This window comes from Lissotriton helveticus, chromosome 1_1 (assembly GCF_964261635.1).
Source record: "Lissotriton helveticus chromosome 1_1, aLisHel1.1, whole genome shotgun sequence".
Taxonomy (NCBI): domain Eukaryota; kingdom Metazoa; phylum Chordata; class Amphibia; order Caudata; family Salamandridae; genus Lissotriton; species Lissotriton helveticus.
Genome location: NC_136057.1, coordinates 1001059627 through 1001073669, shown reverse-complemented (window position 1 = coordinate 1001073669; position 14043 = coordinate 1001059627). Strand labels below are relative to the sequence as shown.

At 50.7% G+C, this 14043-nt stretch overlaps 1 protein-coding gene across 3 annotated transcripts in view; it reads right to left on the bottom strand.

Annotated features, from left to right (window-relative positions):
- TMEM209 (transmembrane protein 209) overlaps positions 1 to 14043 on the bottom strand; it is a 310927-nt gene that overhangs the window by 218061 nt on the left and 78823 nt on the right. For all 3 annotated transcript variants that reach the window (XM_078677577.1, XM_078677562.1, XM_078677568.1), the window contains exons 4-5: positions 13742 to 13800; positions 12031 to 12162 (exon numbers count right to left, since the gene is read on the bottom strand). In XM_078677577.1, coding sequence (XP_078533703.1) covers positions 12031 to 12162; positions 13742 to 13800 — 191 coding nt within the window. The remainder of the gene's footprint in view (positions 1 to 12030; positions 12163 to 13741; positions 13801 to 14043) is intronic.

Sequence of the window (14043 nt, the reverse complement as noted above, 5' to 3'; positions counted from 1 at the left end):
ATGCGGCTGAAGCCCGGTGGTCGACTGCTGTTAGTCGGCGGTAAGGAGCGGAGGGTGTCGTCCCTCCCACAGCTTCCAAGTTGCCCTGCCCCGGTGGGGGCCCCAGTGAGCCACCGGAACGGCCACCTGGGCCACGACCGGAGGCCTGGTGAGGCGGCAGCCTTTCTTGTTGGGCAGATGGCGGTGGAGATGGCGAGTGCTTCCCTCCTGTGTGCCCACTTCCCACGCCGCTATACGGGACCCGGATTACCACCATCAGGAGTTCTATTGGAGATTGAGGCCACTCTCCTGGGCTGTGGTCGAGCACCGGAGGTGAATGCATGGACCGGAGGCGAGCCCATCCTACATTGAAGAGGTGAGAAGCTTGAAGGACCTTTTGCTCCTGGGTGGCGGGGGGCTCCGGCCGTCAGTCGGGGGTGGGGAGTGCTCCCCCACCCCTCCTCCTGGGTCCAGAGGCCTTGGCCGCTCCGCTACTTCGGCCTGTGATGGTGCCCCGCACTGCAGCTCTTGACCGAGGCGGCCCAGAGTTCTTGTGTTTCCGATGTGCCGGTGGTGTGTGGGGGAGCCTCGGGCACTGGGTCAGGCGGCGGTGTCGTGCGAGGGACTGGCCTCCTTTTGGTGAATCGCTGCCAATCCGCTGGGCGAAACCCCTGGGGAGGATATCTGCCGCCGTATCGAGTGGCGGCAGTGGGGGGGGGGGGGGGTCCCCTCGCTCTAAGCCCCATTTCCTGGCTGCCCCTCTTCCTACACATCCTGTGAGCTGTGCCTTGTTCTTCTTCACCGGCCCTGCCTCCGGACAGTGGTGCGGACCTCGGCCCATCTGTGCGCATCGGCGCACTTGCATTCCTCCTGGGAACACGAGCGGGTGGACGGCGGGCGGTGAGTGGTGGGGCCCCTCCTTCTCATCCTCCCTGCTTGTTCTCTTGCCCCTCCCGCCTGTCTCCTGCTTGGTCCAGGTCGATGTGACCCTCATCCGTCAGGACCTCCGTAATGCCACGGCCCGGATTAAAGAAACTGAATCCCGTATCTCCACAGTGGAAGAGGTCCAGCAACTCAGGGAACAGGTCGTCCACCTCCGATCACACACCCAGGAGCTTTACCGGCGGGCCGAGGATGCTGAGAACAGGTCCCGTCGCAATAACATCCGCTTGGTGGGATTTCCGGAGGGTGCGGAGCATGGACGGGCGGCGGACTTGGAGGAGCACAGGTTGCACTCATGGATGCCCGAGGTTTCCCTCTCCTCATGGTTTGTGACTTAAGGAGCGCATCGCTCACAGACGCCCAAGCCGCCGCCGGGAGCGCCCACCGGCCGATCATAATGCGGATCCTCACTTTTAAAGATAGAGACTCTGTGCTGAATGAAGCCCGTAAGCAACAGCACCTCAAGTATGAAAATCAGACGATTAGGATCTTCCCAGACTACACCCGTGAGGTACAGGGTCAGCGCCGCTCATTTGGGGTGATGTCAAGCAGAAACTGCGTGCTTTAAACACCAATACAGACTCCTCTTCCCGGCTCGCCTGAGAGTCGTGTTTCAAAATAGAACACTCTTCTTTGACTCCCCTGATGCGGCTTGGGCATGGGTGACGGAGGAACGCCCCTTGAAACTTACTGTCCCCACTCTGTCTACTGTGGCTGGCGATGGTGGTGCCAGTCGGACTGTTCCGGCCCCTCAGCCACAACGTAATTAATTGCGCATAATGGATTGTGCAGGCAGCAGGGCCAGAGAAGAGCCCGCTCAGACTCACCGTTGGGCCCCACTCATTCATTGGCATCTGGGGCGCACTCCGGGGATCGTCCTGCGCTGCGGTGCTCCGGCTCCTCAGGCCGCTCGGACCCTGGGGGTGCCTCAACTCGTCCGTTGCTGTTGGATCTCCCGGATACAGATCTTTCGCGCAGTCCGACGCTTCTCACAGGCCCTGCTTGATTCCGCCTTTGGATTCCAGATGCAGCAGCCTTGGCGAATGGGGGCCACGCTTTCGCCACTTAATAACTTTCTATCCTAATGGACACTGTCATGCACATCCTATTATGAGGAGGGATCCTCCACGCTTCTCCATTCCCAGACGTTTTAGTTTGGTCCCTTAGTTTTCACTGTTCGGGCGACAGATGCTTTTGCTCCCGAAGTACAGGGAGTGGGGCAGGGTTTGGGATGGGGAGGGTGGGTGGGGGGGGGGGGACGGTTGTCCTGATTTTTTGTTGTTGTTTTGTTTATTGTACCAGCACACATTTCCAGCCATACCACAACCATATAAGGCACAATCTTGTGGATTTGCACTCACTATCCCCCGCACCTGCATCGCTGATCCCTATGCCAGATGCTGTGTCATGCGCCGGCTTCTGCTATGCCTGACAATCATGCTGATAGAGCGTCGCTCCATATAATGTCCTGGAATGTTAACGGCCTGCTAGATAAGGTCAAGCGCACATCGGTCCTGCGATATGCCCAGCGCCACATGATTGATATACTGATGCCCCAAGAGACTCACCTTGTGGGCAATCACTGCCCCTTCCTGGCATGCTAAGGCGGGGTCTGGCACTCTGGCTTCAACCGAGGGTCACGGGGGTGGCTGTCTTGGTGCACCGTGGCCTTCCACTCACAGTGAGTAGGGCAACTCACAAACAGACACGCTGCTTTGTTCTCTTGGAAGGGAGCCTTGGGGAGCGGCCTCTGAACCTTCTCGCTGTATACGCTCCCCCCGCCTTATTGAACTCCATGCTTCCACGTTGTGCCACTCTAATTGCCGCCTTGCCTCTGGGACTGATTATCGCTGGGGGAGACTTTAACTCAGTAATGGACCCTGACCTTGACACTGCCACGGCACCTTCCGTCTCCAGAGTTATTCAATCTACCCTCCTGTCGAATTGGGCTGCCACCCTGGGTCTAGGGGGCACCTGAAGGCTCTGGCACCCGACCACTCGACTTTACACCTACACGTCTGCTTCCCACCACACGACTAGATTATGTTCTTTTGCCAGCCTCGTATTGTAGAACGATTTAGGACATCGCCATCCTCCCCAGGGGTTTATTTTATTTATTTATTTGTTTGTATAGCGCTAGAATCGACCCCCGAAGGGGTATCTCTGCGCTTAAGCAGACTGTGAGGAGAAGCAGTGGTTCCTAGCAGGTTTAGCAAACACAGAACAAGAAGGTTTTAGGCAGCTTTCTGAATTTCAGATGTTCTGAACACTGTCTAAGAGAGAGAGGGAGCTCATTCCATAGGCGAGGGCCAAGGTAGGAGAGAGCTTTTCCTCCTAATCTAGCCTTTCTTACACGAGGTACCTCCAGAAGGTGTTTACCGCTAGAACAGAGAGATCTTGGGGGTTCAGAGAGATAGGAAGGGCCCAAATTCTGCAATGCCTTGTGGATAGTGCAGCAAGTTTTAAATTTAATCCGTTGGCGGATAGGAAGCCAATGAAGCTTTACAAGGAGGGGGTGGGAGGGGTTCCTGGGTGGAACATTCAGGACCAGCCGTGCTGCTGTGTTCTGAACTACCTATAGTCTGCTGAGTAAGGTATCATTGGCCGAGATCAGCAGGCCATTACAATAGTCCAGGCGGCTTATTACCAGAGCCTGGACTAGAGTTTTACGGGTAGAATCAGAAGTAGAGGAAAAACTCGACGGAGTAGGCCTATTACATGAAAACAGGAGCCAGCTGTTTGGGCAACATGCTCCTTCAGGCTGAGGGCCCGGTCTAGGCAAATGTCCAGATTTTTAACTGTGAGCTTAGGAGCAGGATAAGAGCCCAAATCAGATGGCCAACAGTCTGGAGTCCATAAGAGGAGGGCCTCTCCAAAGAGCACACCTCTGTCTTCTCTAACTTGAAATGTAAGAAAATATTTACCATCCATTGTGAAATGGCCCTCATCCCATTGGAGAAGGCCCACTGTACTGCAGCCGTGAATTTGTTAAATGGGAAAAGAAGCTGCGTATCGTCGGCATTATGATATGGGGATGAACCTATATGTCCTCAGGAGATTGGCCATGGGAGCAACATAGATGTTGAATAATGTTGGGCTCAAACATGAGCCCTGAGGTACTCCCTTGGTCAATTCCATAGGAGCCGAACAATACGAGCCAAGATTAACACTCTGGGAGCGATCAGACAGAAAACTCTTCATCCATAGTAAGGCGGATTCTCTTAGCCCCACCTCTTCCAATCTTTTGAGCAAAACACTGTGGGAAACTGTGTCGAACGCTGCAGATAGGTCCAACAGCACCAGAATCATAGAATGGCACTTGTCGTATTTGGTGCTGTATTTGGGCCTAAAACCGGACTGGGAATGGTCTAAACATCCAGTCAGTTCGACAAAGTTGGAAAGATGGGTATTAACATGTTTCTCCATTAGTTTGCTCAAAAATGGAAGAAGTGAGATGGGGCGAAGTTTGGAAAGGTCCGTCCACGGAGTTTTAGAGTTCTTGCGGATATGTCAGACCTGGGCGACCTTCCACTCCTGTGGAAAGTGACCCTCGGTAAGGGAGAGATTGATAAGAGATTGTACCACGGGCGCCAGCTGTTTAGTCAGCAGACCACTCCCCAGTAGTAATACTGGTTGGGCAGTCTTCCTGCATCCTCAAGCCCGATCTGGCGGCTGAACGCCTGTGGTTCCTTCAGGATAAGAGATTCAGGACCAAGTGGGGATGACCTCCGCCATTATTTGACAGCTAACGATGGGTCGGTTCCCTCCCCTGGCACCCTATGGGAAGCTGGTAAGGCCACCATCAGGGGTTTTGCCAAGGGCCAACTCAAATTCAAACGTGCGAAGCACGACTCCCTTCTCACACTCCTGGAGGCTCAGGCTGTTCTAATTGAGGCTCAGCCTCCGGAGGGACGCTGCGCGGTCCAGGACAGGAGACTTGCGTTTCTCAGGGACAAGATCAGGCAGACCTCCTTGGCGGCGGCCAAACTGCTGTGGAGGTCCTCCGTGGCGCACGTATATGGCTGGGGAGACAAAAACGGGAAACTCCTGCACCGCCTGGCCACCTATCCAATGGCCAATCGCATCATCCCTGAAGTGCTCGGCTTCGATGGAGTGAGCCACTGAGCCCCTGTTGCAGTGGCCCAGTGCTGTGCCACTTACTACGCTGCTCTTTATGCTGAGCAGCTTCCCACTCTCTCGCTCCCGGAACTTCTCCAGTACTAACACCTTTCCCTCCAGTGACTTAGTGAGTCTGAGGCGGAGGATCTCGATCTCCCGATCACCCTAAGGGAGGTTGGTGATGCCATTTCACGCCTAGCTGCGGGTAAAACACCAGGGCCAGACGGGTTTCCGCAGGAGTTTTATGCGTCCTACCAGGATGTGTTGATCCCCCCCCCACCTCCTGGGAGGTGTACCCAGGAGGCATCTGATCGGGGCTCCTTCCGTCCTGAGACGGATACTGCCACAATCGTGGTGATCCTAGAGTCCCAACCTCCCTCGAGGCACTGCCCAGACTACTGTCCTATTTCCCTCATTCACTCGGAGCTCAAAATCTTTTCCTCGCCCCTAGCTAACCGCGTACGACCGCACCTGGCCAAACTGGTCCATCCGACCAGTGCAGGTTTATGCCCTCCCGGGGAACCCTTTACAAACAACAAGGACAACCCTAAAACCAGAACTTGGGGCAATATATCTGTATTCCAAACAGTGGTTCATGAGCCAAAATAACAAGATAAAGAACAATATAAACAGAAGATAGTTAAACAGAAGAAAAACCAGTGCCGACTAAATATGACAATAACCATGTACCAAAATTATATCAAAAGATAATATTTAATGTAGGTTCAATAAGAAATAATATTAAAAATGAACATAATATTAATGGCGCTCATACAGTTACACAAAAAATGATAAAAGTGTGAACACTGACAAGTGTAAACTGAACAAACAATGGCAGAGAAAAAACACAACAAAACAATTGGTATAAAAATACACAATACAACAATTGTGTCCTCTCTTATTTAGGCCACACTTCAAGCGTTGACGGCGTTCGACCCACGGGTACTTTAGGGGTCTTCTTCAGGACAAAGACTTCAAATATAAGAGCGATCACTTTATTTTCTAAATGGATCTCCACCATGAACACAAAGAAGGAACACCAAACCTCGTCTATCGGACACAAGTGCCAGAATTTAATGGGGACCCAAATTAGAGTCCACGACGTCAGGTTGGCATCTTGGCTCTGGAAAAAATCACGGCCGGGGAACCCGGCATTGTCTTCGACGCCTCCACCTTGCTTTAGCGAAACGGCAACAGTTATCCCCGTATCTATCCATCCTTCTCATAGACTTTGAGAAAGCATTCGACCCTGTGGACTGGGGTTATCTGGAAGAGGTCTTGATGGAATTGGGTTTTGGGGCCCCCTTCCGTGGCCTGGTCAAGACTCTACTGTAAACCTAGAGCCCAGGTGCTAGTCATTGGAGCCCTGTTGGATTCCTTTCCCATCGGCAGAGGCACAAGGCAGGGATGCCCCCTCTCACCCCTTCTATTTGCGTGGTCTTGTACGGTCTGACCAGCTCCTCACGGGTTGGAGATGGCCAGGCTTAGAGGAAGATAAGATCGCCCTCTATGCGGATGGGTCCTACTGTTCCTAGCAGATCGGGCGCCGTCGACACCCCGATGCCTCTGGGCCCTGACTCTCTTTGAGCGAACATCCGGCCTCCGCTTGAATTCGGCTAAATCCGTGCTGGTCCCCCTTCACCTACCAAGGAAATGCTTTGACTGGCAGTCGTCGACACCCCTTCAGCGACAGTCCTTCAAGTATCTGGGGATTTGGATTGATCTCCTCCCCGATCTTGCATGGTCGCATAACGTCACCCCATTGGTGAAGAAGGCCCGGGCTGACCTCCTTAGGTGGCAAACTCTGTCACTGAACCCTATGGGTAGGATAGCCTTATTCAAAATAATGGTCCTGCCTAGGTTCCTTTATGTGCTCCAGAATACACACCTTTCCTTCTCGCAGTCTTGGTTTCGAGAGCTGGACAGCATGGCCGTCAAATTCCTGTGGGGGGAGTGGTCTTGCCCAGTTCCGGATCCCGCCATTTGATGGAGGTCTGGGGAATGACGAACCTCTACCTTTATGGGGAAAACCCCCATACCGCCAGCGCGGTTCCAAGGCGGAGCCACACCCACTGCGAGGCCACGCCCGTAACTCTCTCCACAAATGTGCCGGCCTTACCAGCGCAGCGGACGAGCGCAGCGGGAGCGCCTAGGGCAAGCCCGTCTGCGCCCGTCCGCGCACGGCCGGGCCTAGGGCCAGAACCCCTGTCGGACAAAGCTGCCTGTAAGGTAAGCTACTCACATCGGGACCTCCTAAGTCTCAGACCTACCATCGCGTCTCCCTGTGAGTATGTTCACGATCTTGAGGGACCTTTCATTAGCTGCACCTACTGCCACCCAGCCCAGCTCAAACTCCATAATCGACCCTACAAGCCCCCAGCCCTTAAACTCGCTACTCTGAACTGTCGCTCTCTCCCTAAACACGCAATGCTAATTAATCATCTCATAGAGGACCATGAGATCGACATTCTGTTCTTGACGGAAACATGGCTTTCCCTACATTCGGAGGCAGATATGGTCCTAGCCACCCCACCGGGCTTTCTCATCCAGTCCCTACCTCGCCCCTCAGGAAGGGGTGGTGGGGTCGCCATCATTCACCGGGATTATCTCCCCTGCAAAACCAACGATGCGCAAATCCTTAACTCTTGAAAGCCTCCAGTTCACAATTAAGTTGGACCCGACTAACTCACTTACAGGCCTCCTAGTGTACCGCCCTCTCGGCCATCCAGGTCCTTTTTCCAATGCTCTCCTGGACACGGTAGCATTACAGGCCCACTCTATCACCAACTTCTTGATCTTAGGAGACCTGAATATTCATCTTGATGACCCTCTTGATACTGGGGCAGCCGACCTGATCACTGACCTGGCGGCTTTCGACCTCCACCTCTTAAACTCCGGAGCCACACATAACAAAGGTCACTTGCTGGACCCGGTGTTCACGAGCACCCTCACCATGCAAGCTAGCGAGTCCATCCCCCTCCCTTGGACGGACCATTTTTTAGTCCCCTTCCAACTACCAGGACCTTTCAGGAAACTTCAAAAACCTCCCACTTACACCAGAGACAGGGCTTGGTCCAAGCTCCCCACGGAAGACTGGGCCAGGACCCTAAAGTCAACTACCCCTGCCTACTCAGTAGATCCGGCTATCGCCGATAGTAAATTCAGAGAGTGGATCACTACTTCCCTGGACTCCGTACTCCCACTTAAAACCCGGGAGGATAAAAAGGGGAAACCAGGATCCGCCCCGTGGTACACCCCGGAACTTCGGATGCTACGCAAAAGTTGCAAGAGAGCCGAGCGGCTATGGAGGAAAGACTGGCAGCACGCCAGCAAGGAAGCTTACCAGAACTCAGTTAGAATTTATAAATCTGCCCTTAAGCGCTCTAAAGCTTCCCATTACGACACTCGGATAAAAGAATCCACCAACTCAGCTAGGGAATCTTTCCTAATAGTAAAAGAGCTATTGAAAATACCAACCACTCCCCTCTCCAACACCCCCCCCGTAGACCGAAGCAACGAACTAGCCACCTTCTTTAATGACAAAATTGTCCGTATATTAGCATCCCTTCCCCCTCCCTGTTTCTCTAACCACATGGACAATGAAGCACCCCTCAGCCAGACAGGAAGCTGCATGCGCCCCCAACTAGCAACATTCAGGGCAGTAACCTGCATCGAGGTAGACGTAACCATGGCCAAAATGAAAAGCGGATCACCTTTGGATCCCGCACCCATTAGATTTCTTAAAACCGTAGCCCCCGTCATCGTTCCTACGATCACAGAGCTTATTAACAGCTCGCTTGCCCAAGGATCTGTTCCCACCAGCTGGAAGAGCGCAGTGGTGAAAGCACTCCTAAAAAAACCCCAGCTGGACCCAGCAGACATGGCAAATTACCGGCCAATCTCACTCCTCCCTGGCATTAGCAAGGTAGCTGAGAAATTGGTTAATGGACAACTGTCTCAGTTTCTTGAGGTAAATAACATCCTACGGCAATCCCAAACTGGGTTTCGCCCTGGCCATGGCACAGATACCGCCCTTCTTGCCGTCATCGAGGAGGCAAGGCGCATCTTGGATTCAGGAGGGTCAGTGGCAGTGATCCTCCTGGATCTCAGTGCAGCCTTCGACACAGTTAACCATTGTGTCCTTCTCCATCGGTTGGCGGCAGCAGGGCTCACTGGGACGGCGCTCAGGTGGATAGAGTCCTTCCTTGCCGGGCGCTCGTTCCAGGTATGGGACGGCAATCACCATTCGACCACCCTCCCCCTCACGAGCGGGGTTCCCCAGGGATCATCCCTAAGCCCTACGCTTTTTAACGCCTATATGGCCCCCCTTGAAGATGTGGTCACACCATTCGGGATCAAAATAGTGAGTTATGCTGATGACACACAGTTGGTCGTCTCTCTATCCCAACTGGACGACCACCCAGATAATCTGGCAAACTGCCTCATGGAAATCCACAGCTGGATGTGTGAATCATCACTCAAATTAAACGGGTCAAAGACCGAAGTTATGCTCATGGGAAAGCAATGGGTGACCATCCCCCCATCGATCTGGCCAGACGTGTTCGGGGAAATCCCCACCCCGAAACAAGAAATTAAGACCCTAGGAGTCTGGCTAGAACCCGAGCTTTCAATGAAAACGCAAGCGGCCAAAACAGCAGGAACCTGTTTTGGGCTCATGCACACCACCCGCAGGATTCTCCCCTTACTCCCGCCCGCATCCAGAAAACTCCTAGTCCAAGGGCTAATACTGTCACGGTTGGACTACAGTAACATGGTCTATCTGGGAGCCCCAGAGGCCACCATGGCTAAACTGCAACGAACACAGAATGCAGCAGCCCGACTACTTATGAATCTTCCCCCCAGAGTGTCAGCTAAACCAGCCATCAAGGCCCTGCACTGGCTTCCAGTGCGCCAAAGGGTGGAATTCAAAGCCATGTGCACTGCATACAAACTGATTAATGGAGCTGGCCCTTCGATCCTCAGTGACCTGATAACTCCTTATAAAGCCCCCAGATCCCTTCGGTCTGAGAAGGGACATCTGGCCAACATCCCTAAATTCAAAAAGACACGTACTGGAGGCCGACGCTTCTCCGTGAAGGCTTCCACCGGATGGAATGGCCTCCCCCGTACCCTCAGATTGGAACCCAGTTATCTGATCTTCAGAAAAAAATTGAAAGCACTCCTATTCCCTAAATAAACGTCCCCTCCCCTACCTTCCCTCTCCTCTGGATATCACAACCATTACAGCGCGGGGATGCCTTCGGGTCACCAGGCGCTCTACAAATCGTCAAATAAATAAATAAATAAATATTATCTAGCAACTCGGCTCCTCACTGTACACGACTGGGTTAATGGTGGCTGGTCTGACCCGGCATACTGCTTGGAATTGCACACCATGGGCCTGTCTAATCTTCAAGGTATGCTTTACGGGAGCACTATCCCCCAAACCCTGCCTGAGGTTACCCACAGGGAGCTTTTGGCCTGGCAAGCGGCTCTGCGCCACACCCTATAGTCAGGAAACCTGACCCAACATACCCCACTGTGGTGAGGCACATGGCTCCGCGAAGTTGCCAACCTCTCGGGCTTTAGAGCGTGAGACCTCATTGGTATCTCCCAGCTGGGCGACATCCGGGGTGGGAGTCACATCCGCACCTTCCAAGAACTCCAAACACGCTATCCCCTTCGCACTTCCCAGTTCTACAGATACCTCCAGATACGCCATGCCCTCCATTCCCACATTTCAGATGGCATCTCCATACCAGAATGTAGTCTGCCCGAAGCCCAGACCATGACTGGTAATTTGGGGAAGGGGGGAATCTCTCGCATTTATCGTTCCCTCATCAATAACACCCCTAACACACTCTCACACCTCAGACAGATGGGGGGTTGGCTTGGGTCTTTTGACAACGCTGACTGGAGAGACGCATTGATGGCTCCCGAGACAGTCACGGCCTCGGCAAGGCTTAACTTGGTTCAAGTAGATTATCTGCTTATCTTACGCCGCAGCGTCTCCTCCACGCTGGACTCCGATCTGATGCATCATGTCCCCGCTGTACCCATCCACAGACTGACTTATCACATGGTGTGGTGTTGCCCCGTAATTACATGCTACTGGGAGTCAGTACCGGAGAACTTACTGAGGTTCTGGGCTGGGAGGTTCCTCTTAACCCTATGAATGTTCTACTAGGCGTCACTGATGGGCTGGATGGTTCCAGGGCTGAAAAGCTTGTTCTCAACACAGCATGGATGGTTGCCAAAAGAGATATTGCGGACAACTAGCTGGGATCGACTGCTCCCACCATGACGCGCTGGTGCAGAGGGGTGGACTGGTGCGCTGCTCAGGAGCGACCCCTGTATGAGGCAAGAGGTTGTCCAAAGACATTTCGCAGAATGTGGGGCAAATGGGTTGGAGTAATACCCCCAATGTACATTTGAGGTTGGGATTGGGTGCAGCACCGTCTTTATCGCTGTCTTGCTTATCAATGCCTCTTTACTGATGTGATGTTCTCTTGTATTTGCCTTGAACGGTTGAATGTACAAAAAGCTGATGTTTTTTGTTGGTTTCCTATAAAATCAATAAACCTGGTTATATTAAAAAAAAAAGATATCAGAACCAAAAGAACTTTAACGAGGGCTTCTGATTTACAATCTATTTTACAATCTCTGCTTTCGATACAGTTTTGAGCTTGAATACTTTGCAGGAGACTGGGTACATTGCTTACCAAATGAATCAAAGGGTTCCAAACTAAAGAACAGACCAGGAAGCATAACATTCAACTAGCACATTTATCCTGTTAAATATGTCTAATGTGGCAACATCCTCACTAGGCTTGAAAGTTTGGCATTTTGCACATACAGATTCTACCTTCAAGCAGAGCACAGGTTTGCTTTTTAGGCTAGAAGTTGAATGCAAACCTTGTAGAAGATCTTGTATGCTTAAAACAACATACACTCACCCTGAAGAAGCCTTAGGCATCAAAGTATACTCACGGCTGTCAGGTACTCCCAGAAGCAACTGCTGCGAGGGACTCAGGATGAGGCTTGTAGGAGTCATAGTGTATTTAAAGTACCGCCAGAAGTCAAACAAGGCATTTAGGCTAAAGAGAGAAGCAAGTGCAAGCTCTGCAAGAAATATGAAAATAACATTACCAACTGAAAACAGTACATTCAGGAGACTTTCATCTGATATATTATAATGGCTTGTGCCCATCTATTCAAGTAAGGTTGAATTGTAATATTAAACAATTAGCTATTTATCTCCTTTCTTTGAGCTTAAAGGGGCATCTTTGCTACACCCTAACAAGCATACGTAGATCCAGAAGGAAATTTGGAAGCAAGATCACCTGAGTCACAGACCTGCAGAGAAAAGAGGAAGGGAGGATATTTTTGGTCCCATACAAACGTATACACTCAAGTCAAACCATCGAAGAAACACTGAATAGTGCTAAACTCTGGTGCAATATTCTGGATCAGACACTACTGCAAATACTAACCTTTTCACAACCATATGAAAAGCTCCAAACGTCTGCAGTGAACGCTGAGCAATGCAGTCACACAATCAATCCAACAACGAACTACTTCTTCCAAAGCTGTAGTGACAAACAGTAAATAAATCACAATCTCAAGTTAAGCTGCAACATGCAAGACCAGCACCACCAACCATCACCAAGAGTATACAAGGTATGAGGCAACAAACTGGGTGTTCATGTCTCTGTGAATTAAGTGGTATCAGCACATCAAAATACAGTGTCCATCTTTACTACTGACAAATTGTACTTGTTTAAAGAAAGAATCAAAATTCCAAATGGGATACTCGGCTACACAATCTTGCATACCCTATCATTTTCTATATCAAGTTAGTAATATAAGGGAGCAGAATGTGCTTCATTCAAGGCAACTCAAGATTATCCCTTTCTACACAACAAGAGACTTTAACGGAGGTGTGTGCCACTGAAATCAGTGTAAATCTTAATTATTGAACTACCAACTCGACAATAAACAAATGAAAAGCAGCAACAACTCTTCCTACATTACTAAGCAGGCTTTACAGACTTTAGACAGAGCAAGGAGCAGTACAATCTGCACAAGTCTCCCAATCCACCTATGTTAAGACTCACTCAATAGAAGCAGGCCACTTTTGCACATCAAAGCTCTAGAGGCTGGTGCAACCACCTGATCCACATCAAAACCTACCCAATTCAAGAAAGTGTTTAAGATCTCCAGAGTCACTCAGGTCTAACAATTGCTCAACAGAAATGCCAAGTAGACAGCCAGTTAAGACACAGATATGACTGCTGAGGATCCAGGTCAAAGTGTGGGTGTCAAACCACTAAAAACTGCAAATAATAGCTGCCAATCAGAAGTCTACTACTTTAGATCATGTGACTATTTGCTTCAATGGCAACTGCTTTGACATGCTGAAACTAGATTTACAGTTGTGTAACATGTTTACTCTCATTCCCATCTCTGGTCTCAAACCTCTGGCCTTTTCCTTCCTGGAGTATAAAGCATCACCAATCCCCTGCCAGAATTCTCAAACAAACTTTCATTTCGGAAATCCTTGAAAACATTGCCCTTTTGTAGTGGTTAATTTGGACTACAATTGTCCTTCTGGCAAGGGCCTAGATACCTTTCTAGGTTTTTTCTGTGCTTCATAAATGCTCGTTCAGTTCTCACACTTATCAAAAAATAAACAGCTTACCTATATACCAGAGAGGCCAGTAGGTGATGTTGTAGTAAGAGCAGATCATTTTGCCAGACCTTTAGGAGATAGAAGACATCAAAAGAAAATTACTTTTGAAAATGGCATTCAAATTAGTTAATCATGACTTTGGCATGGGTAAAAAATCTATATATTTTTAAGCTGAAGAAAAGATCAACAGAAGAACAAACAAAAAATTACACAATGAGCATTTGTAAAGATTAAGTGAATAAACAGCAAAAGGTACCAGCGCTTGGATAAATGAAAATGTGGTGAAGAGAAGAAAATGAAGATGACAAATC